Below are 23629 nucleotides of genomic sequence, written 5' to 3' on the forward strand. Positions count from 1 at the left end.
ACATATATGTTTCATAGGCCAAATCCAATAAATACCAAAATTCTCGAAGTTCGTATCGTTTCTATCATTTTCTAAGTTATTCCACAAAACAAACCAAACAAGTTTGAATGTCTCAACTAAGTATACACACAAGTCACATATGAGTGCAGTAGCGTAAACATATACGTTTCATAGGCTAATTCACATCAATCCCAAAGTTTCACAAAGTTTGTATCGTTTTGCCGTTTTTCAAAGAATTCAAGTTTTCAAAGCAAAAGCAAAACCAAGTTAAAGTTCATGATTCTCATCCAAAACATTTTTATAAATCATAACAATACTAGACAACTCTAGTCCTACCCTTTTTCCTTGAGAAAATGAGTTTTAGGAAATTTCATGTTCTTGAACCATGTTCAAAAGGTTTATGATACGATCCACGAAACCAAGTTCAATCTAACTCAATTGATGTTTCCAATGGTTTAGAAGGTTTAAATACATTTAATTACATCAAAAGAATTAGTTTGGAAGGTCCGGATCGATCCCCTAAAGCCCGGAACACCCAAAACAAGGAGTGTTGTCACTGAGCAACTCGCTCTAAGTGAGATTCTCGCTCTGAGCCAGTTTTCTTCAGAGCAATTCCCCTGTTCTGGATGAACTCTTACGGGAATACACAACTTTTCACCCAAAACCCCCAATTTTGATCACTTCAACCCCAAATTCAACCCTAAAGCTTATACACTTGATTACAAACATCAAAAGGCATTCAAAACAACAACAAACACCAAATTATAACACCAATTCATCACAAAATCATTATCTAGTTCATTTTCACCAAAAACCACCATTTTCTCATTTTTCATTCAAACTTCAAAACAACCACACCAATTCAAATTCTATCAACATAACAACATCAATAAACATTAATGAAGTGAACTCAAACATGTTTCAACAACAATCACACACCAATTCATGATTTTCACTCAAATAGTCAAAAAAATCATCAAAACAACTCAACAACAACAACTATGAAGTTTAAGCTATTAACACAACAATTTTATGAAGTTTATCATACCCATAATTTCACATGAAATAGGAGCACCAATTTTATCATTCAAAACCACAAAAAGTCACAATTATCACAAAAGCACTTAAACCCATAATTGAAAATAAGTGATTATTGCTTAATTAGTCAAAAGAGACTATCCCCCTTACCTCTAAGCTTCAAGAATCCAATTCCTAACTTCAATTTAGCTCCTAGCCACCAACCCCGAGCTTTCTCTCTCTAGTTCTTCTTTGCTCTTCAAGGTCCCCTTTCTCTCTCTACCTCTATCACAAAATGTTTTGTAAAAGTGAGTGAATGAAGGTAAGAACCTAATTTCTCATAAGACTGGTGTTTATATAGTCACTACACAAATGGGCTCAATCTTTAATTGTCTTAATGGGATCACTATTCTTACCAACTAATTCACCGAGTTACTACACACTTAACCGTCAAAATAACGAATAATTACCGTCTCTAAATAATTACCCCTTCTCACTTGTAACTTAGTAAAAATAATTATTTCCACTTAAAACACTAAAATAATTCTCGTAACCAAAAGACTATTTTACCCTTGCTCACCAAATGACCAAAATACCCCTGAGTCTAAAATGACTAAAATACCCTTCTTAGGCCAAAATCCACTAATCCCGAATAAAATACACACAGAGACAAATAATCACATACAAGCACGTGTAAACACACATAATATATAATTAAAATAATTCTAGCGAAAATTGGGTTGTTGCAGTGAGCGCCATTCCTTTCACACACCAGTCGCAAAAATTGGATTGATCAAATTGGATCTTTGTATAACAATTGTAAATCCCGCCTTATTGGCTTGACGACGTACCCAATTAAGCAAGTCATCCCTATTTTCCATTTAACTTCATCGGGAAAAAAACTTAGTCGTGTCAACTTCGTTGGCATCAAGTGGGACGACACCGGAGTCAACATGTAATGAAGCTTCAACATGGACAGAAGCTCTATCAATATTTGGTTTTCCTTCAACCTTAGGAGGTTTGACATTTCCGAATTTTTCGACAAAATTTGGTTTTGTCTCTCCCGGATCATCATTCGTGTTCTCAACCATTACTATAATTAAACAACACAAAACTATGAATTAACAACTAACTAATGCATAAACATCAATTGCATAATGAATTAAAACAAAAACAAAAAAAAACAAACAAAAAAATTGAAAAAGTGGCAGTAGCATGTGTTTTTAACAACTATTCCTCGGCAGTTAACTACCGAAATCCATCGGCAGTTAACTGCCAATGCTCCCATGCCTCGGCACTTAAGTGGCGATGACCCCATGTCAGTGTTTTGCAAAAACTAACAGCAAAAACCCAAAAAACAGCAAAAAATAAACCGATTAAAAGCAACAATACCTATTTTTTTACATCAAAAGTGTGTTGATACCTCCTAGGATTGATGATGCTTCAATGATTTTGGAGCAAGATTGGATGAAAAATATATTGGATTTGGGGGTTTAGATGGAAGAGGTATGGAAGTTGACGATGGAATAGTGAGTAGCGGGAGTAGTTGGCTATTTGATCTGATGGAACAGTCCATCGGCACTTTACTGCCGAGGAATTCAAAAAACTGACGGCAGCTAACTGCCGAGGAAATAAGAAACCGGCGGCACTTAACTGCCGAGGGGTATTTTGATCTTTTAATGGTGTGTTTCAGCCTTATAACATGTGTGAACAACAATTTTCCATAAATTTTTGTGATTAATGTACTTTGGGTTTAATTTTCGTGGATTATGACTATTTGGTCTAAAAATTGGTGAATTTAATTAAATTGACAAAAATTGTGAATTGGGTTAACTTTGACGAATTTGTGAAACAAAAAAAGAATTTGGGAAGAATTGGACTCAAAGAATAATGGACTGAAAGAAAAATGTAGCCACGCTTTTTAATCCAAAAAAGTGGTAAGGCTTTGAGAGTGAAGTTCACCACAATAAAGATTCTTGATATGATCAAAACTTGGTCCAATCCAAAACCAAAAGAGTAATGCTCACCTTTTTTTTTAATCAAAATTCATCTTATTCTTATTTAATTTTCGTGTAACCTTTTTATACACAAAGATTCACACTGATTGTACAAAGGAAAGGAAAGCTAAAAGGAAAATCATACGTTAAGTAAATAATGCTAACATCAATGTCTAGGTTGTTGAATTGTTACAAAATGGTTACAAATTGATTCCCAAATGAAAAGGAGTGAATGGGGACGGCGGCTGGTTTCATTGGCTGAGTGTTATATTTTAATTGCATCATTGAAAGGCAGTATAATTGCACTTGAAGGCTAGGCAGCTAAGTGTGGCATGTCTTTGTGAGCTTAGCTCAGTCGGTAATGACAATGCATAATATATGCAAGAGAAATGATATTTGTACAACCATTTTGCAACAACTTGTTGACAACTTTCTCTCTCATACTTACATTATGTTTTTATTCTCTCTCTTTCTTTTTCTCTCTCTAATATTTTTGACCAATAGAAATAGAGGAAATGGAAGTTGTCATGTAAGTAGTCATTAATGGTTGTTCACATATCATTGCTCTATATGCAAAGTCTGGGGTTCGAACCTCGGACACCAAAAAAAAAAAATAGCTAAGTGTGGCACCCCCATATCTCCTATTAAATGTCAATTTCCCTCTTTGCACCTCTCTTGCTTCAGCATACTAGTTGCATAAAGAAAAGTCTGGTCCAATTTTATTAGGGAAACGCTAAAGAGTGCCTTTAGAGCATTGTTTAAGAGAACAAATTTAGAAATGGTGTATTGGAAAATAGTGAAAAGTGATAGATTTGACTTTTGAAAAGTTAAAAAATTGTTGAATTCAATACAAACTTACCATTTTTTGTTTCCTTAACTAGTGTCCTAAGGCCACCAGTTAGCATAACTCATTTTATTATTACAAATCAAAGACACAACACTAAATAAAATGAGGAGCATGGCATGCGCAGAATGGTTTGATGCAATTGACCATTTTGTCCTCCAAGTCCTCTATTGTTGTCTTTGCTTCAATGATTGTGGTCACCATTTGATTTAGAGCCTCCCTAGCTTTCTTGGTATGTGCCCTTGTCATTGGTCTTCCTAGCCCTTAGAATTGCTTGACTTGTATCTTGGACAATTATGCTCTCATCAGACTATTACATTACATTCACAAAGCAGCAAAACTCAAACCTTTGCTAAGCACATCGCTTGCGAGGTAGATACTATTGTACTCACGAGTACAGGGCTAAAAGCACAGAATTTATATATGTTTTGGGATTGAAAATGAATAATTCTTTTGTATGGATAAAAAAAAAATTAAACTTGTTACAAAATATATTCAACTCATTTAACTAAATGGTAAAGAATGCGGTAATGAATCCGCTAGTTGCATCAGAAACTCAACAACGTGATCTGGTGAATCAAGTACATATCGAGCATTCGTTCGATTTCGCCCAACAGAACATGAGAAGTAATTATCTTTATTAAGGTCAAGGACGTTCCATGATGAATTTTCTGGAGCAGGATGCCGTTGTGAACTGGAAATTTGATTATTTGTTTTCTTCTGATCAGAATTTGAGAGTAGCTTTTGTGCCTTGGTTTGAGATGATGACTTTGGTCCATTTTTACTACTAGTTGGGGTGATCTTCAAAGCCGGTTTCTTCTCAACAGGAAACTTAACTGCTTCTGTTGTTGCCTTACTTCCCGGAAGACTCACACCAATAGATGGAAGATCTGGCTCAAAAAATGTATAAAGATCTTCATCCTGTTGCAACAAAAAAAAGGTCAATCCTCTAAAGTATTTATACAGATAAAAAGGACCAAAATTTCATCGCAATGAAAGTTAAATAGGTTTAGCAGAGTGGAGAAGTAAAGAGAAAACATTGTTGGTTTTCTTTTCTTGTTTTCATTTTAAATGCATAATTGTCCCCTAGTCTTTAATCTATTTACAGTTTTTAAAGATTTGTAAAACACACACAAACTGTTTTTTTAGGTGTCCCTTTACAAATCTTTGAAAGCAAGAAACAGATTGAAAACATATACAGTTTATGATCGTTCGATATATAGCACATAAACCAGAATAATAAGATCAGAATATCGTCTGATCAAGAGTTACAAGATAAACGAGACATTAGAAATAGTAACTTTTAAAGGCAGTGCTGTCTCATGAATTATCATTCCTATTTCTGAAAAAACTGCTTCAAATATCATTCAATAACACTAACATTTTAATCTTTTGGTTCGCATGAGAAAAAGTTGTGCAATAATTGACTGCATGTCTAAGAGGAATAAAATACAAGATAAACAATAATATATGAAAGTATAATTCACCTTCCCCAGAAAATGCCCTATGCAGAGAACATAATCAATTGGTGATGTCATGGATTTGCTATGAACAATCTCACCCAGGATGCGGTCAATAGCTGCTCCCTAATTATAAAAAGAATTTAGAGTAAGCATTTAAACACGTACTAAAGAAAAATATTTCGATGATAATAAAATTGAATCCCCTTCAGCTGTTAGGGGCTCTTTGATACAGATATTTTCACTCCCTAAATATATTGCCCTCTGGCGCTGCACGATATTGCTGCTATAGAAAATATTTGTTGAAGAGATTATAGCCAAGTGAAGAAAATTTTTAGAAACAAGAGATGAGATCACCTTTGTAACACCAACAGCCCTAACTTCAACAGATCGGCTACCTTGAACAACTTCAACTGATGAATTAGAAATCGGACCTGTCCACAGATGTTGGAGCATGTCTCTTGCTTGAAGTTTACCAAATTCAACATCTGCTTGAAATTCATGAATCAGTAAAAGGATCAAAAAAGAGCTGTAAAATCAAAAGACTAATCGATATATGAACAACTCAAACAAGCACCTGCATATTTGTAATTCCAAACAAGTGAAGTTTCCCTCTCTTCGAAATCAAAATGTGACCGAGGTGTTCTTTCTGTGAAGTACTCAAAAACATGCTGTAACGCAGGATTGGAAATGTAAGTTTATGACATATATGAACGAAGTCACATTAAAGAATTGAAATTTCAAGATTAGAGCTCACCTTCACGCTGTCGACCCATTCCATATTCAGATGCTCGGGCATTGTTGTCATCCACTCACCCTTTGAAGGTTGTAAAAACATCCCATTCTCTGCTACCAACCACATGTCGTATTCTTTGAAGTTCTGTTATAGGAAAATATTACAAGTGGATTCGTATAGCAGTTCATAAACAAAACAAGTAATGTGCCAAGAGGCAAGAATTACATCATCTAGGACTTTTCTACCACTTCCACTGAGCACAACTACTGTGGTATTTGGATCACTGCATAGTGCTTTCAAGGGTTGTCTCAATTTTGGATGCACCTTAAGTTCCATTTCTTTAATCTGATCACCTGTTTTCTCAACCGGTTCAGTTAAAGTCCCGTTGAATCCCTGTACGTTAATAACCAGACTCAGTACAAATGTTGATATAAGAATCGATAATAGATTCAATGTCCTGACTTATTATTAGTGAAACATTGTAGAAAAACAAATAAAAAAATTTCTTCAATCATAACAGTATTGCTTTAGGCAGTGTCAAATATTGGAAACTTGAAACTTCTGAAATAATATATCACTGTAAGAATATCCAGGAAATAGACACGACCTGGCACTTTGCTTCTAACTACACTACCCTTGCAAAGTTTTACTCTTTTTTCTTTATATATATCCAGGAAATGTAGAAAGTAACATCTTGTAAGAAACACTTGTATGAGGAGTGAAGGTCGTAGAAATAGGACATTCAGAGAAGTGACAAGCTTCAGTGTCAGACAACATACCAAAATGAGCAATCTATTAGTTGAGTCCAAATAACGTCTGATTGCAATCTCAGTTGGAAGCCGAGGCGGAACTTGTCTTGTCCTCAGTTGTGCCTCAATAACAGTATCATTTAGTTCACTGCAAATATTCGAAGATTCATAAGATAATATTGATCTTCCTGATAATCAAAGCAAGAGATGTACTCTTTATTTAAATATTTTGGTTAATAATTTACAGTCACACATCATCGTGCCTTTCTACTATTCCTATCATACAAAAGCAACAAATAAATAACCATCATATTTAAGTATGACTCTGCATATATTCACAGATTTATCACAGCACCAGAAGCCTCCGGCTACAACAACGTCTATATTTAAAACTAGATAATAAGCACAAACAAACAGTTGACAACAGATTACAGAAGCAGAAACGGATTCTGTGCAGTAACTGCCTCACGCAATTCTGAATCTCGACCGTCCATTCTAGATCAAAGAAAAAGATGGTTTAAAACTGTTTTTGTTATTATTGTGTAATCTGAGCCGTTTGATCTCAAAACAATAGTTGAGTTGAGATTGTTTACTGCATGTAAATGTGTTCTTCTCTCACAACAGGGAATCTAGATCCTGCAGAAGCCATCAGAATTTGGGTCTGTAATCTAAATTCTAGACTCCTAGAAACAGTATGGTAAAATTTGCATTATTCAAAACGATTTATATTGGTACGAAATACTAATCTGAATACCTTACAAAAGTTCCAGCCCATTCTTGTGCAGTGTGGGATTTCACATGAAGAAAATTATGATTATGTCTCTTTTCTCTTTCTTCAGGTTCCATATTCAATGCCCTTGCAATTGCACTAGCTACATCTGTAATGTTCCAGGGGTTGACAAGAATTGCTCCAGCACCAAGAGACTGGGCTGCACCGGCAAACTACATGAAGCATACCAAACATCAGGTGTCAGATCAAAATTTAGTTACATGAAAAAATATGCAAATATGATTTATCTGTACCAGAGATGAATGATTTCTATAAATCAGCATTGGAACTATAAACGGATGAAACATCATAGATTACTGAAATCAAAATCAATTTTTAAATATCTCTTCTCTCCACGAGGTGGTAGGTTCTCATGAATGTCGTGAGGTCTCGAGAAGAGAAGAAATTCTCCAAAAAGCTTATGTATTTTACACAAGCCATGACATGAGGGCTTTTGGTCTTGAAGCATGAAAAATGCTCTTGCCCACTGTCTTGGGAGTAAATTGAATTTTTAATTCGGAGAAAGTAGGATGCGACAATTTAAATCTCAACGACTTAATTTAAAACTCAACATTGATTTATATCTCTAAAGTGGATAATCCTAGACAGTCTTGCCAAGAACAATTCTAAGAACTTTTGAAATTATGCTTTATTATACAAAAATAATTCAGCCTTAACATAGCTTTTTATGAAGAACCTTAACATAGCTTTAATTGACAAGTTGAAACAAAATAATAATATGTTTCTGTAATTACTTCACTAAGAATGAGAACCCCTTTCTTTTTCTCCTGGCAAGCCACAAATTCATAACTGACAAGATTCATTCCGTCCCTTAACGATGTGACAAGCGCTACATCTGCGTAAAATATAGTTGGTATGAATACAATTATTATTAAAGTTACAATAACAAAAACTAAACATCAACAATAAATTTTGATTCTCCAAAGAGAATAGAAAATGTGCGATAAAGAAGGTATTATGTACTTGAGGCATGTAGCTTGAATAATTGAAAATGGGTTATTTGCATAAAAAAATATGTTTTCACAATAAGTTATTTACTGAAAAGGTCATGGTAAAGCTAAAAATAAAAATGTAAAAGTGTACAATTTTACCAGTAACTGCATACAAAGCACATAGTTCATGAAAGTCAAGAGAGCGATCCTGCAAAAAGAAGAAAAAGCCCGTGCGATTGTCAAACATAACAAAGTCTTAAGTCAATTGAGAGTCATTCACCGTGCGATTGTCAAACATAACAAAGTTTTAAGTCAATTGAGAGTCATAATCTATGAAAGCTAGATACCTAAAATATGAAAATGACTTGACGGCCAAAGTAGTCATTATAAGGTTTGGGAAATCCTCATCTCTCGATCTAGCTTTTGGGTTGAGTTAAACCTAAGCTCAACTTCATAATGCTCAGATTTTCATTCCACTGATTATATCATTTTTCTTCGAAACGTAATACGACTTCTTATTTTCATTTTCCCAAAATCAATTTCTAATTACTCCTTTTTCAAAGGAGTCAAGCGAAACAGATATCATTACCGAAACTAACAAAATAATACAGCAGGAAAATATGTGGTGATGGTAAGTCAGCATTAATCTATATAATTTTGATCAAGTTATCAATTGTATCAATAACAATAACGTACCAGGTGATTAATAGGAACAGAAGTCAATGATCCAAATCTGCCATTGATGCGACCAACAATTTCATGAACCTGACTTGTAAGCTTTTGATCTGTGTTATATAAGAAAAAGTGTAAAACTAATTATGATTCAGAAACCGAAAGTACAACCGTACACCAAAATGAACAGAAAAAAGTAAATGCTCCATTTTCATGCCAGTATATATGCTCTAACAGAAAAAGCTTCTCATACATAAATTGCAAAACACAACGAAATACTTCAGTATGTATGATGTATAAATTACAATATATCTACGAAACATTCTGTTGAATTTTGGCATTCTAAGTTTAAAATTAATAGCATACATTCAGGAACATCTGTTCTTGTTGGGACGGCGATTTGAAGCAAAACTACTTTATCACGCCAATAAGCATTTTCTTCCAAAAACTTCTCAAATGCAAGAATTTTCTGTGGGATTCCTTTAATCATATCAAGGCGATCAACGCCCAACATTACCTGTCAAATTCAATTCACAGAACCAAGTAAATCTTCAGATAAATTCAAAAACTAATAGGATCAACTTGTGCAATAACTTAATGATTTACGAAAATATTACAACAAATTAAGAGATATACCTTTCTTCCTTTGAATCTTTCTTGCAATTCTTGGATATGTTTCTGCACTTGAGGAAGGTCTAGTGCACGTATAAATCGTCCAGAGTCTATCCCGATCGGAAACTGACATTCAAGGGAAACAGAATATTTTTTAAGCTCGCTGTGGTGATTGGTTACTCAAAACTCCCCCTTCTCTTCTAATAGGTGAAATTTTATTTAACTTTCAATAATAACTGCTAATAAAGTCATATAAATCAAGATTGAACTTATAATCAAACTACGTGGGAACTTACTGCGGCGACTCGAGTTAACTTCCCTTGATACTCAACCCCATAAGGTGTACCCTCCAGTCCAAGAATGCGAGTACAAGCACTAACGAAATGTCTTGCATAATCATAGGTGTGAAAACTGTGTAATAAAAATTGTGCTTAACCAAATCAGAACAATGACATAAATATAAATATGAAAATTGATTAGAACTTACCCAACTAAATCAGCTGCAAGAACTGAACGCAGGAGCTCGGAACGAGAAGGAAGTGTCCTATGAATTTCAGAAGAAGGAAAAGGGGTGTGAAGAAACCAGCCAACTTTCATTTTACTGTTATGTTCCTTTAAGCATTTTGGAAGGAACATAAGATGGTAGTCATGGCACCAAACAACATCGCCCTCTTCATAGTGTTGGTTCACAACATCAGCAAACATTTGATTGGCTTTTTCATAGGCCACAAATTGAGACTGAAAACTACGCGTGGTAGCAAGACGGTCTTCTTGTGGAAGTCCAAGGTAATGGAAAAGAGGCCATAATATGTTGTTGCAATAGCCATTGTAATATTGATGAACAATTTCTTCGTCCAGAAATACGGGGATACACCTCTGCAATGTTTAATAGTACATGACAAGCAACATGAGGACACCAAAATATTATAAATCACTTCACTATTTTGATCCTCAAAATAGTAAGAATCGGACAATTCAATCATCGAATTTCCAAAATACTAAAATCAACTATCTTAAATTGAAAATCATTGATCAATTTAAATAATAATCAATGTTAGATCACTTGGTGATGAACTCTTCTTAATCTACTACTAATCAATGTTTAGCCAATTTTGTGAAAAAGAAGTGAATACCTTTTCAGCCAATGCTTTAGTGAGTGCCTTTTGTCCAACCTCATCTGGGACATTGACACCAGCCCAACCTATCCACCTTGCCTCAAAAGCCTTCACACCTTTTGTTAAACAAGAAATAGTTAGCAGATAGATCCCACTTACTAAAAAATGATGTCATTTTGAAAAATGTTTAAATACAATCTTAGTCTTTTTTTTCTAGATAAATACTTTCTTTTTTTAAAAAAAAAAAAAAATCAAACTAACCATGTCAATTATATATTTCCAGGTTTTTTTATTTCTCGAAGGTTCCTTTCATTGAAATAATCATATTTCCATTTCTTCCATTTAAAGAGATAAAAGACACAAAAAGTTTGAAAAATGTATAAAATAATTAATGATGGTGGGATAAGGATTCACTTAATGGTAGGACTCACTATCTATTTTATGTATCTATCTCTTTTCAAATTACATACTCTATTTATTTTGTCAAATTGAGAGAATCCTTACTCCACATTAATGTGGATACATTCACAGCTAGGATTGGAACATTTGTCACATTATAGGAGAGAGAGAGAGATGCTAACAACATTCTATTTTCAGCGTTCTCTTTAACACTCATTTCTTAATAGGTGAAATTCATGTAGGTCCCACCACTCTATGTGGGATCCATTTCCAAAGTGTGAGATCTATCATGATTTCATCAATTAAAAGAATGAGTCTTAAAGGGTGTTCATAGCACTTCTCTTATAGGAAATTAGCTTCTTCATCTAGACCAACATACTTGGAGGTTACACAATTATAAAAGGGAAAATTGATGTCATTTAAATATAAGAGAAAATTTGAGATATATCATATTAAAGAGATATGCTATGGACTTTATTTTTACAAGCTAAGGAAACTTCTTTCTTGTCAAGTAACCTAATGGTCATAAATTCACCTCTTAAGATGGATAAGTGGTGTGTGCGGGGTTCGAACTCCGACTCCTACATATATTATTCAATGTCTCTACCAGCTGAGTTAAGCTCACGGGAACAAGGAAACGTTTCTTTTAACCAAGAGAAAACTGAATGTACTAGTTGAGAAAATTAAATTTTCTTTTAGCTCTTTTGTTTGTAATAACCCTTTGTTTCTTATGGGAAATGGGAAAGGAGCCCTAATAATCTGGAGTTCGGTTGAGAGGTAAGTAAAGTCTGGCCAAAATTTGTTCTACACAGGAATCGAACAAAAATTGTTCTACACAGGAATCGAACTCAAGTTCTCCTGAGCAATTTGACCATGATGGAGCTCATTAACCACTTGAGTTCAACTTCTTGGTTAGAAAACATTTCTTTTAGATCTGTTTGGGAATTTGAATTTGAAGAATTTATTTAAACCCGCTAAACTCCTCGAGTTTCCCATTTTGAGAGAATTTTGCAGTATGAAGATAAATAAAATAAACACATAAAGCCCCCCTCTCCGAAGCCCCTCTATTTCTTCCACTCCTTCCTTCCTTCCTTTAGTTACATGTTATTTTTTCAATACTATTCACACCCAGCGCATGTCAAGAATAATATGAAAGAATGTAAAAATGTCTCAATGAAAAACAGCACAAAAAACCCTTATATTTTGAGACTTTTCTGGTTCCGTTAATAAAAAAACACCAAATTGACATACACAACTATGGATACCGATTCACTGCAGTCGAATGTTCACGCAGTCACTAAAGTAATTAACACGTACCATAAATAAATTAATTAATAATAGATTATATAGGAATGGGAAGTTTTAATTAATTAGCTCAGTTGTTAAAGACCAAGGTCTGATGTTCAAACCTCAGCCACCACCAAAAAAAAAAAATTATGTAGTCACTAAAATAAAATTAAAAACTAATAATTTCAGATTTACTAGTGTATTAGATGGAGGTAAATATAAAACTGTTCTTTGAGCCATCAGCCGTGATCATCCTAATATTTGTATATCCAACATAAATAAATAAATAAATATATGATAGAAATATTCTCTTTCTAACCCTCATTCTTTTATTGTAAAGAGCTGAGCGCACTGTTCGTTAAAGAAACGTGTACCATTAAGTCAAGTAAGGAATCATGAAATACAAACAAAATATATTATATAGAATTAATAATTGTGACGTTAGCAGTCATATGGATAGACCCGCCCCAGTTTACAGCTTAAATGAATCTTAGTTGTCTCGAGACGATTAGTCTCGGACACGCAGAGGATACATTTAGTTTAAAAAATAAAATAAAATAATAAAATCATAATTGATAGTGATACATGCATACCTAGGAGAGCACTGACTAGGCCACCTGCACTGATCTCTAAAGACCAAGAATCTTCACCTGTCCTATTTGCCGACACAGGCAATCTATTTGCCACAACCAAAAGCCTTTGTTTATATTTCCCAACAACATCATGTTCTTCATGTTGCCTCTGAGTTACTATTGATGATGATGATGATGATGTAACATCATTTTTATGTTGATCCTGTTCTAAATATACATCACCCATTTGATTATTATTACTTGATTGAATTCCCCTATTTCCACTTTTCCTCAACTCTCTTTCCCTTAATAGCCTTTCTACACGACCTGGTGGTATATGATGATGATGATTGGAATCACCGTTGTATTTATTCCCTGCCATATTTTATGCTCCTTCTTGTTATAATTATAACTCCTTTACCTGCATTTCCTTATTCGGTTAATTAATAATATCTTAGCTAATCAAATCAAATATATAAATTCCCAAACAAATACTACTCAAAGAATTTAGTTGCTATATATATTTTACTCACACCACTTCTAATTAGCAATAAAATAAAAGTACATATCAAATCAAAAAGAGGAGAAAATCTTCTAATTATGGAAATGATACTAACAAATTTTAATCACTATACAAGATTAACGGTGTAGACATAGAGTGCATAAATTTAACAAGACTATGAAGCACAAACATGGACACCGACACGTCTGTGTTATGTCGGTGCCAATATCGGACACTGACGCGTGTCCGACATCAAAACACGTCTAATCCGATTAGCGTTTGTGTTTCATAGCAAACAGGCCAAATAAAAAATGAGGAAAATAAATGGGGTGAAGGAAATTTTCTGACCAGTATTTAGAATGAAAGTCTAAATGGATGGAGACAACAGAGTTGAAATGAATGCAAGAGAGTTATATTGAAGATAAAAGGCAAAAATAGTAGAAGCACTGAACATGTTATGGAAATAATGGTGGGTGGTGAAAAAGAAGAAAGTTCACATGCAAAATTTTGTCACCTTGAAAATTAGCGGATTGTGTCCTGAAAAGAAGGGAACTATGGACTTAAAAGCTTGTAGGTTAGTAATTAGTAAGTCAATTTTTTGGAAAGTGTTTGGACTGCAATTTAACAGCTGTGTTCATATGAGAGAGACACTTTGTTGTGAATTGTACAGTTTTCAATGGTGATTCCATTGCAAATTCTTAGTAGTATTTACTTCTTGCGTTTCAGAATTAATGTCACTAACCATTGGTATTTATTTTTTTTTACTTGTCACTAACCATTATCGGTTTTAAAATTGTATTGCTCTCATGTGTCGTTAGAGCAGTGTATATTCCACTAAAAAAAAAAGAGTAGTATATGTTTAAGGTTATTTCATACAGCAAGTATTCATTGAAAAAAAAAAATTATCAAACTTTTGAAAAAACCTTAACCTTACATGTGCATGTGTTAGCATTTCACTTTTTTTATCATGCACATATGTTACATTTCCTCTAAAAAAAACTAATTTTTTTATTTTTGAGGAAAAAAAAAACTAATCTTTTTTTTTTGAGGAATAAAAAAAAAACTAATCTTTTATGACTAAACATGGACATATGTTAGCATTTTTCTTTTTCTTTTTTTGAAATGTAGTTATTATATTCAACGTTGTATTCACAAAATTGTTGATAGTCAATAAGTAATAAGAATAATTTTGCATATATAATTGTTACATTTATTCATTCATTAATCGACTATCTTATATTACTAGTATTTTGTTTTTAGGAAACTACTAGTATTATTTTTAGGCAAATGTTAATATGTGTTATAAAGATACATGTTAAAAAATTAAAAATAAATTTTTACATTGAACAAAATAATTTCGAAATATTAAAGAATTTTTTCCTCAAAAATAATGTTTAAAAAATTAAATGCAAGGTTTTTAAGATAAAAAGTTTCAATGGCTTCTTAAACATGTTAGCAAGACCCTTGTATTTTAAACAGAGAGAATGTCGTATACAATTACTCTCTCGGTCCAAATTATAAGTCGTTTCAAACATTTAACACAAATTAAGAAAGATATGTAACGTTGTATGAAAAAGAGAAATTATGATTTATTTAAAAAAAAATCCTTCACTTATGGTACGAGAAACGTAAACTAAAGAACTGAAAGAAGATAGAGTAATAAATAGTTAAAGGTACAATAGAAAAATAACATTAAATATTTCATTGATGTAAAACAATTTTTTTATTTAGGTAAAAAGAAATATAATTTTAAATTGAGTGAGTATATATAATCATCGTTGTTGTTGTTGTTTTTATTGTGATTGTATGTAACATTCAAAACTTTAATGTCACATTTCTCTTGGGTGTGTAACTTTGGAGTTAGACATTTTAGTCTAATCTATTTTACAATAAGAAGTTAATACATATGTACTCGTGAGCTTAGCTCAATAGATAACAATAACATTCAAGTTATCCGGCAATTTAGTATATAATGAACCAATGAGCCGCTGGAAAACATTCAAGTTCCAACACACATGATGAATCAAATCTCCCACCACTAGCTCACTATTATCGTTATCGTCTAAAGTAGGTTAGACTAGGTTGCCAAAGTTAGGGGCCACAAAATTTATCATATCAACTTTCTTATATCGATAAATTTTTGTTTTCACAAATATAAATCTATAAACGTCGTTGTGCAAATAATTAACGGAATTTTGTATTTAAAATAACAAAATATTTAATAAAAACACTACATTAATATTTTTTAAATAACATTAATGTTGATATGTTCAAAATATTCATGAGTTATCAGAATTTTATCATATCGATTTTCTTATATCAATACATATAAATTTTAATCCACGTATATGAACACATAAATCCACAACAAACGATGTGCAAATATTTAACGATATTTTACATGTAAAATAACAAAATATTTAAAAGAAACATTACATCAACGTTTTTTTTTTGAGTAATTACATCATGTTGATATGTTAAAAATAATAACGAATTTTTAAAATTTTATCGTAACGATTTTTTCATATAATACATAAAAAATTGGTTTCACACACACACACACATACACACGCACGCGCGTGTGCGCACACGCACACACACATATATATATATATATATATATATATATATATATATATATATATATATATATATGGGTTTTGCTAGAAGACACTTTCTATGAAGGTGTCTTTTAGCAAGTTATTCTATGAGCATTTGTTAAAAGACACCAACTAATTTTTATGAAGGTGTCTTTTAGCAAAGTTATAACTAAAAAGTGGAAATCACATCTTGAAGTGTGGGTTGCTAAAAGACACCTTCATAGGTGTCTTCTAACAAGACCATGTTATATATATATATATATATATATATATATATATATATATATATATATATATATATATATATATATATATATATATATATATAACATGAACATTGTAAATATTTAACGGTATTTTACATATATTAAATAGAGAAATGATATTTTGACAACCACTTTTTGACAACTTTTGGACAACTTTCTCTCTCATACTCACATGATGTTGTTATCCTCTCTCTTCCTTTTTCTCTATCCATTGTTTTTGACCAATAAGAAGTGAGAAAAACAAGGTTGTCAACAAAGTTATAATCAAATGGATGTCAAAATATCATTACTCTATTAAATATTGTCGTACTAGAAAGAATAATTATTCCTCTACAAATATACCCCCTTATTGTGACGAGGATGGTGTAGATATTTTTCTTTGACAAAAGGATGGTGTAGATATGTTCTTTCTTTGTCTCTACTTTCCAAAAAGAAATGCCGTCACCTGCATGACTAGGACCTTTAGCGCCCTGTGAAGGTTACACGAGGATTCCATTTCCACCTTCGGTTTTGTCCTTCTTTTTTATTTTATAATATTTCTAAACCTCTTAATCAACATGTGTCATGCTTTCTATTGCGTCAAAGTTTGTAAATAATGATATATATTTTTGTTTATGAAATTTTGATTTTATTAAAAATCTATGAGTACATGTTTGTCCTTTTTAAATTATAACAAATCGTGTTTATCTTTTACCATGACACTAACAATATAAATAATATAATATAAATTTTCTCTTTTCAAATGACAAATAATATAACATTATTATAAAAAATTATGTTTAATTGTATAATTGAAATAATGAAAAAGTCAATCTAAAATCTTTTTTATCCTATATATATACCAGCACAAAGAGAGACATTCACATGTCCATCTTTCCTCTTTTTTTATCGCTTTAATGTTTTTTTTAATAAATGTTTGTAAATTATAAATGATGTTTTTTTTATAAAAATTAATTTTGAATCCTAAAAAATTGATTAAAAGTATATATAAGGAGCTGCTAATTTATACCCACCTAAAAACACTAAGGTGTAAATTAACAAGCTACACCCACCTAAAAACACTAAGATGTAAGTTAACAACCTACATCCACTTGATTATATTAACTCATTTTATAAATTTTATCAAATTATTTACACTCACCTCACTAATTTACACAATTACACCCACTTTCATCATTCCAAATATTGTTTCTTTAAAAATTTGTCATGTTTTGTATATTAAACATGTCATTGTCTTTTCTGTTTCTTTTTTGTAAAGATCTTACTTAAGATAGTTACAAAATTGTCCTTCTATTTAAATTTAATTAGTAAAATATAAGTAAAATATAAGTGAATGTAGCTTGCTAATTTACACTTGTGTGTGTGTGTGTGTGTTATATAACAAATCCAAAATAGCATGTTTATTTATTCAATGACATCAACAATATACTCTCTCCGTTTCACAATACTTGTCGCTTATGAGGAATTTACACATACCATGAAATCAAATAAATTTTGTTATTTTTGATGAAATTATGTGTGTTTTTTTCTATAATACTCTTAACCATTTATTATTTCATTATAGTATTTATCTCCCTACAATAAATAGGTAAGAGTGTTATTAACAAATTCAAAAAGGTTCGAACGTCCCCGCAAAGTTCTTTGAGGAGGGTATAAAACTGATGTTGAGCATCGGGGATCCGCCTTCCAGAAGGGATCATTTGACCAAGAATAGATAGAAAAAATGGGAAACATCCCTCAGCAGCTCCATTGTGAGGATTATCAGCGACCCTGAAGGGATGCCTACAAATGGCTTATGGGGCAGCAGCCGTAGTCAGCCTTACCACAACATAGTGATGCATAAAGTTGTCGATTGAACACGATAAAGGTTTGAAAAATTGTATAGGCTAAAAAAATAAATGAGCCCCCCGCTGGATTTTCCATTAAGAATAAGAGGTGCAAAGGAAAGTTTTCACCCAGGCCTCAATGTCATAACATTAACACACCCTTCATGTAGCCCCAACACAAAGGGTGCAGCTTGCAGGGGGCACTGTCAAGCGATACAGAACTTCTGTCTTAAAAGACAAATAAGGGAGTTTAACCCTAATTTGACAGAGGTCACACTCATACATACTAAAAGAATAGTGTTGCGGACTACAGACGCGGTTCTTGTATGGAGGAGCCTCAATGTCCTAAGCCTCGAAAGGTTTGAGATTACATCTGATATGTACTGAAGAAAGCCTTCTGGATCCCCAAACATGGAGGGTAGCCCCAAGATTTCCTTGCTAACTAAAGGTTTGAAAACTATATAGGCTAAAAAAAGAAATGAGTCCCCCACTGGATTTTCCATTAAGAATAAGAGATGCAAAGGAAAGTTTTCACCCAGGCCTCAATGTCGTAACATTAACACACCCTTCATGTAGCCCCAACACAAAGGGTGCAGGTTGCAGGGGACACTGTCAAGCGATACAGAACTCCTGTCTTAAAAGACAAGAAAGGGAGTTTAACCCAAATTTGACAAAGGACGCACTCATACATACTAAAAGAATAGCGTTACGGACTACAGACGTGGTTCTTGTATGGAGGAGCCTATTTTCCATTAAAAATAAGATATGCAAAGGAAAGTTTTCACCTAGGCCTCAACGCCGTAACATTAACACGCCCTTCATGTAGCCCCAACACAAAGGGTGTAGCTTACAGGGGGTACTGTCAAGAGATACAGAACTCCTGTCTTAAAAGACAATAAAGGGAGTTTAACCCAAATTTGACAAAGGACGCACTCATACATACTAAAAGAATAGCGTTGCGGACTACAGACGTGGTCCTTGTATGGAGGAGCCTATTTTCCATTAAGAATAAGATATGCAAAGGAAAATTTTCACCTAAGCCTCAATGTCGTAATATTAACGCGCCCTTTATGTAGCCCCAACACAAAGGGTGTAACTTATAGGGGGTACTGTCAAGAGATACAGAACTCCTGTCTTAAAATACAATAAAGGGAGTTTAACCCCAATTTGACAAATGACACACTCATTCATACTAAAAGAATAGCATTGCGGACTACAAACGCGGTCCTTGTATGGAGGAGCCTCAATGGCCTAAGCGTCGGGAAGGTTCGAGATTACATCTGATAGGTACTGAAGAAGGCCTTCTGGATCCCCAAACATGGAGGGTTGCCCCAAGATTTCCTTGCTAACTAAAGGAATTGGATCCAAAATCTGGATGGGACGATGGGCTCGCCTTGAGGGTAACTCCTCTTCCTAGTCAAATCCTCAGACTTGTTCACATTAAAGGAATCCAAGATCAAACCGGTAAAGGAAAAGAGAGAGAGAGAGAGAGAGAGAGAGAGAGAGAGAGAGAGAGAGAGAGAGAGAGAGAGAGAGAGAGAGAGAGTATACCTCATAAAGGCTAAGACCAGAATTAAGTCCTGACACTAACTATATGTGGTCATAGCCTCTGGAAGGGAAACTGGGGGAAAACCCATAATCAGGTCTCGACGCTTTAAATATTCGTGGTCATAACAACTGAAAATGTACCTCACGAAGGTGGGCCCATTAGCATTACATGTGGGCTTGCATTGAACAACATCATCGCCCATTGAGCATGATAAAGAACTTACCTAGAATTGCCTGATGGAGGCAAACAAGAATAATAGCAAGGATACGTAAGTACCTCCACCTATCATTACTAAACGAATGCGTGGGTAAAACATCTTCGAAATAGGTGTGACCCAGAGGGTCAAACGCCGTGGTAAAGGCACTTTACCATTCGAAGCCTAAAATCTAATCATCCCCCAAATAGTACAATAAGCATGCATACCGAAAAGTACCAAAAAATAAGAAAAACAAAGAACCTTACTTGAATGGGAAAGCATCGTAAGGGAATGATGAAGGAAGAAGATGATGAAGAAAACTTCCCTGCAGATCACTTCCATGAAATAGAGAACCAACAAGGGGTAGGAGACAACGTAAAAAACACAAAGGAAACAACAAAATTCGTTTAAATAGCTTTGCAAGGACGATTGAAATCTTACAAGATCCAACGGTTGTCAGTGCGAGAAGGTGAAAGGGAATTGATCCAACAGTGCTTATCCCATAAGAGAAAAACGCCTCGAAGAGACACGACCAAACTATCAGACACTTGTTGTGGGGAAACCCAATAGACAAAAACTGATCAGACAAGAATCCAGAGGCCACTTACATGTCGCATAAAGGGGTGATTTCTGATGAAAAGTCTAAAATGAATGAAATGATGTTACCTTCTGTCCTCTGGTGAACTTATTAAAGGCCAAAATCCTATGGGGTGTAGAAAGCAAGTGGTTCATGGGCGAGACCAAGACGAGTCAACTGATAGCGGAATCCAAAAGTCCCCCTCTAGCAATACACACACCAAGCAGGTTGTGGCACCACCTCGTGGGATCGAAACCTTCGATCCCACGAGGAAGAGCGTTGAACAAACACTCAACAAAAGGGAAAAGATCAATAAACCTCTCCTAAAACATGTTATCCAGCCAGGAGAAACGGTACCAATCAATTATTGGTATAAAGCCTAACCACATGTTTTAGGGGCTCAAGAGTCTTATCACTTGCACCAAACAATTATTGGTTTTTATGAACATTTTTTTAATTAGGCTAAAATGCACTTTTTATCCCCCTATTTACATATCTTTCAACTTTTAATCCTTCTATTTCTAAAGCCAACTTTTTTATCCCCATATTTAAAAAGTCAATGAAATTTTCTGACCCCCCTCCTCTTTAATTGATGTGGCGCATTCATTAATGACGTGGCACTGAGGTGGCATGAGTTACTAGATTAAACATTTGCAACATCATTATTATCTGATTTATTTTATTATTTATTTATTTATTTAATATATATTAAATTATTTAAAACCAATTAAAGTTTATTAAAAATGAAAATAAATTGAGGATAAATATAAACCTTAAAATCAAATAAGAAATCCATAAAATTTCAATTAATTCATTTTCAACACCCCACTTCTTCTTCTCCAAAATAAGGTCTCGCCCACTTTCAATTTCAAACTTTCCAATCATAAACACTCTAGTTTTTTTCAAATAGGAAACGATGTAAAATTGAGGATTGAAGATCAGAGGATGCTTAAGGTTGTAATGGTGCAAAACATAGAGAGCTAGGAAGAGGGTCTTCAATGGTTCACAGTCAGATGCATACACATGAGAACAATGAAGAAGATCCAAATGGCGGAGCAAGGTAAGACTTCCAATGGTAGAGACAAACAATCCAAATCATTATAAATGGAAGATACATAAACCTTCGATTTGTGAATTTTGGATGTTTTTATGGTTTTTTTCCCTTCAGATTTGGGTGTTTACGATTTACGGGATTTAGGTGTTTTCTGGGTTTTAAAAATTTGAGAAGATAATGAGTTTTTTGGGTTAAGGTGGAAGGTGATGGTTTAAGAAAATGAAGAGTGCGACGATGATAAACATATTTCTCTATAATTTTATTTTTAATATTTAAATATATAAATAAAATAAATGATAAAATTAATTAAAACAATAATGATTAAAAATATTTTATCCAACTCACTAATGCCAACTCAGCGACACATCATTAATGAGCACGCTATATCACTTAAAAGGAGGGGGACCAAAACAATTCGTTGACTTTTTAAATATGGGAACCTAAAAGTTGGTTTTAAAAACACGGAGATTAAAAGTTAAAAGATATGTAAATGTGAGGATCAAAATGCATTTAAACCTTTTATTTATTTATTTTTTGACAAACCTTTTATTTATTTATGTGTGTATGTTTAAGTGATTAAGATTTGTGATCGTGGCATCAAATAATTATCCTAGTTAAATATTACTCCTACCTTTTTCTTCTTTTTCACAAAAACAAAGCTCCCACGTTTTCATAAAACATAACCTTTTCTGGAAATTATTGCTTAATCTTTTTGCATAAAAGTTTCAGCAACCAAACAAAACACATTATCTCCTATTCCAAAATTAACTCATTCAAAGCAAAGCTTTGAAAACTAAACAAGATCACAACCAAGATCTAAGCAAAGAATACAAAACAATGCAAAATAACAGCAACAAACACTTTCTATAGCTTTTTTTTTGTGGTGGTCGAGGTTTGAACCCCGGACCTTGCATATATTATGCATTGTCCTTACCAACTGAGTTAAATTCACGATGACACTTCCCATAGCTATTAGTCTAATTGTTACCATCACATGATTCTGAATTCTATAAAATTCAACCAAACCAAGAACCACAAAATTTATCAACAGCAAAAGAGAGAGGAAGAGGGATAAAACTAACCGGGATGATACAAAGGTGATGGCACTTCTATGGCCTTGGAACTTGTGTGTGTTGAGAGAGATAAAGGAGGAAAGGAATGGAAGTGAGCACTTGGGAGAGATGCTATATATCGTCACCAACAAGATTCTTTTGGCTGAAGCTCTCTCTCATTGCCAATCACTTGGAGGGAATTTGATCCATCTTTTTCTTCCTTTTCAAAAGCTAGCATTAGCAAGGAATGGTAGAAAGTATTTGGGAGACATGCTATATAACATCACGAACAGGATTCTTTTGAATGAAGCAGTCACTCTCCCTCTCTCTAGTTGCCCAATCACTTGGAGGGAATTTGTTCCATCTTTTTCTTCTTTTAAAAAGTAATTAAAATAAATATTGTTGACTCAACATACACAAGGTATGCACCATGAAAAGTACCAACACACCATCGGTTTTGAAATTGGGAATTCTAAATTCCTAATGAAGAGAATTGGGAGAGGATTGCCTCATGTCACATGAGTCCAATCCAATCTTGACCGTTGGTTTATTTGGTGAGAGAAAAAATAGATAAAGAATTGAATTAAAAAAATGAAAAATTTAATGTAAAATAGTTTTTTTTTTAGAGAATCCCCTCCCGATGAATCAATTCCCCTCTTTTATTCTCTACTAGGTCTAGGGTAGTATAATTTAGATTTTTTCTTAAAATACTTTAATCGTGATGTAATATATTTTCTTGTAATTTGCAATTTAATTTTTTAAGGGCGTTTTTTTACTGCCTAACGTGAACATTTGGTTGAGGCTTTTAATATTTTTATACTAAGA

The 23629-nt window shown here is 33.4% G+C and overlaps 1 protein-coding gene across 3 annotated transcripts; it reads right to left on the bottom strand.

Moving 5' to 3' along the window:
- Nucleotides 1-3804: 3804 nt before the first annotated feature.
- LOC146899147 (alpha,alpha-trehalose-phosphate synthase [UDP-forming] 1-like) lies at nucleotides 3805-22912 on the bottom strand. 3 transcript variants are annotated; one of them, XM_085732435.1, is made up of 18 exons: nucleotides 22835-22912; nucleotides 13204-13603; nucleotides 10943-11040; nucleotides 10297-10685; nucleotides 10106-10220; nucleotides 9834-9935; nucleotides 9564-9714; nucleotides 9222-9310; nucleotides 8685-8733; nucleotides 8328-8428; nucleotides 7558-7745; nucleotides 6834-6951; nucleotides 6280-6447; nucleotides 6076-6198; nucleotides 5896-5989; nucleotides 5676-5806; nucleotides 5346-5444; nucleotides 3805-4779 (listed from the first exon to the last, which is right to left on the bottom strand). In XM_085732435.1, exons 2-18 carry the CDS (start codon nucleotides 13562-13564, stop codon nucleotides 4363-4365), a joined length of 2793 nt encoding a protein of 930 aa, XP_085588561.1. In that variant the 5' UTR covers nucleotides 13565-13603; nucleotides 22835-22912; the 3' UTR covers nucleotides 3805-4362. The 3 variants fall into 3 exon arrangements, with proteins under 3 accessions (XP_085588561.1, XP_085588563.1, XP_085588562.1); XM_085732437.1 differs by lacking the exon at nucleotides 22835-22912 and adding an exon at nucleotides 14199-14518; XM_085732436.1 differs by lacking the exon at nucleotides 22835-22912 and adding an exon at nucleotides 14033-14070.
- Between the last annotated feature and the right edge of the window lie 717 nt (nucleotides 22913-23629).

Source organism: Medicago sativa, chromosome 8 (genome assembly GCF_051527215.1).
Source record: "Medicago sativa cultivar Bolivia chromosome 8, Bolivia_mono, whole genome shotgun sequence".
NCBI lineage: Eukaryota > Viridiplantae > Streptophyta > Magnoliopsida > Fabales > Fabaceae > Medicago > Medicago sativa.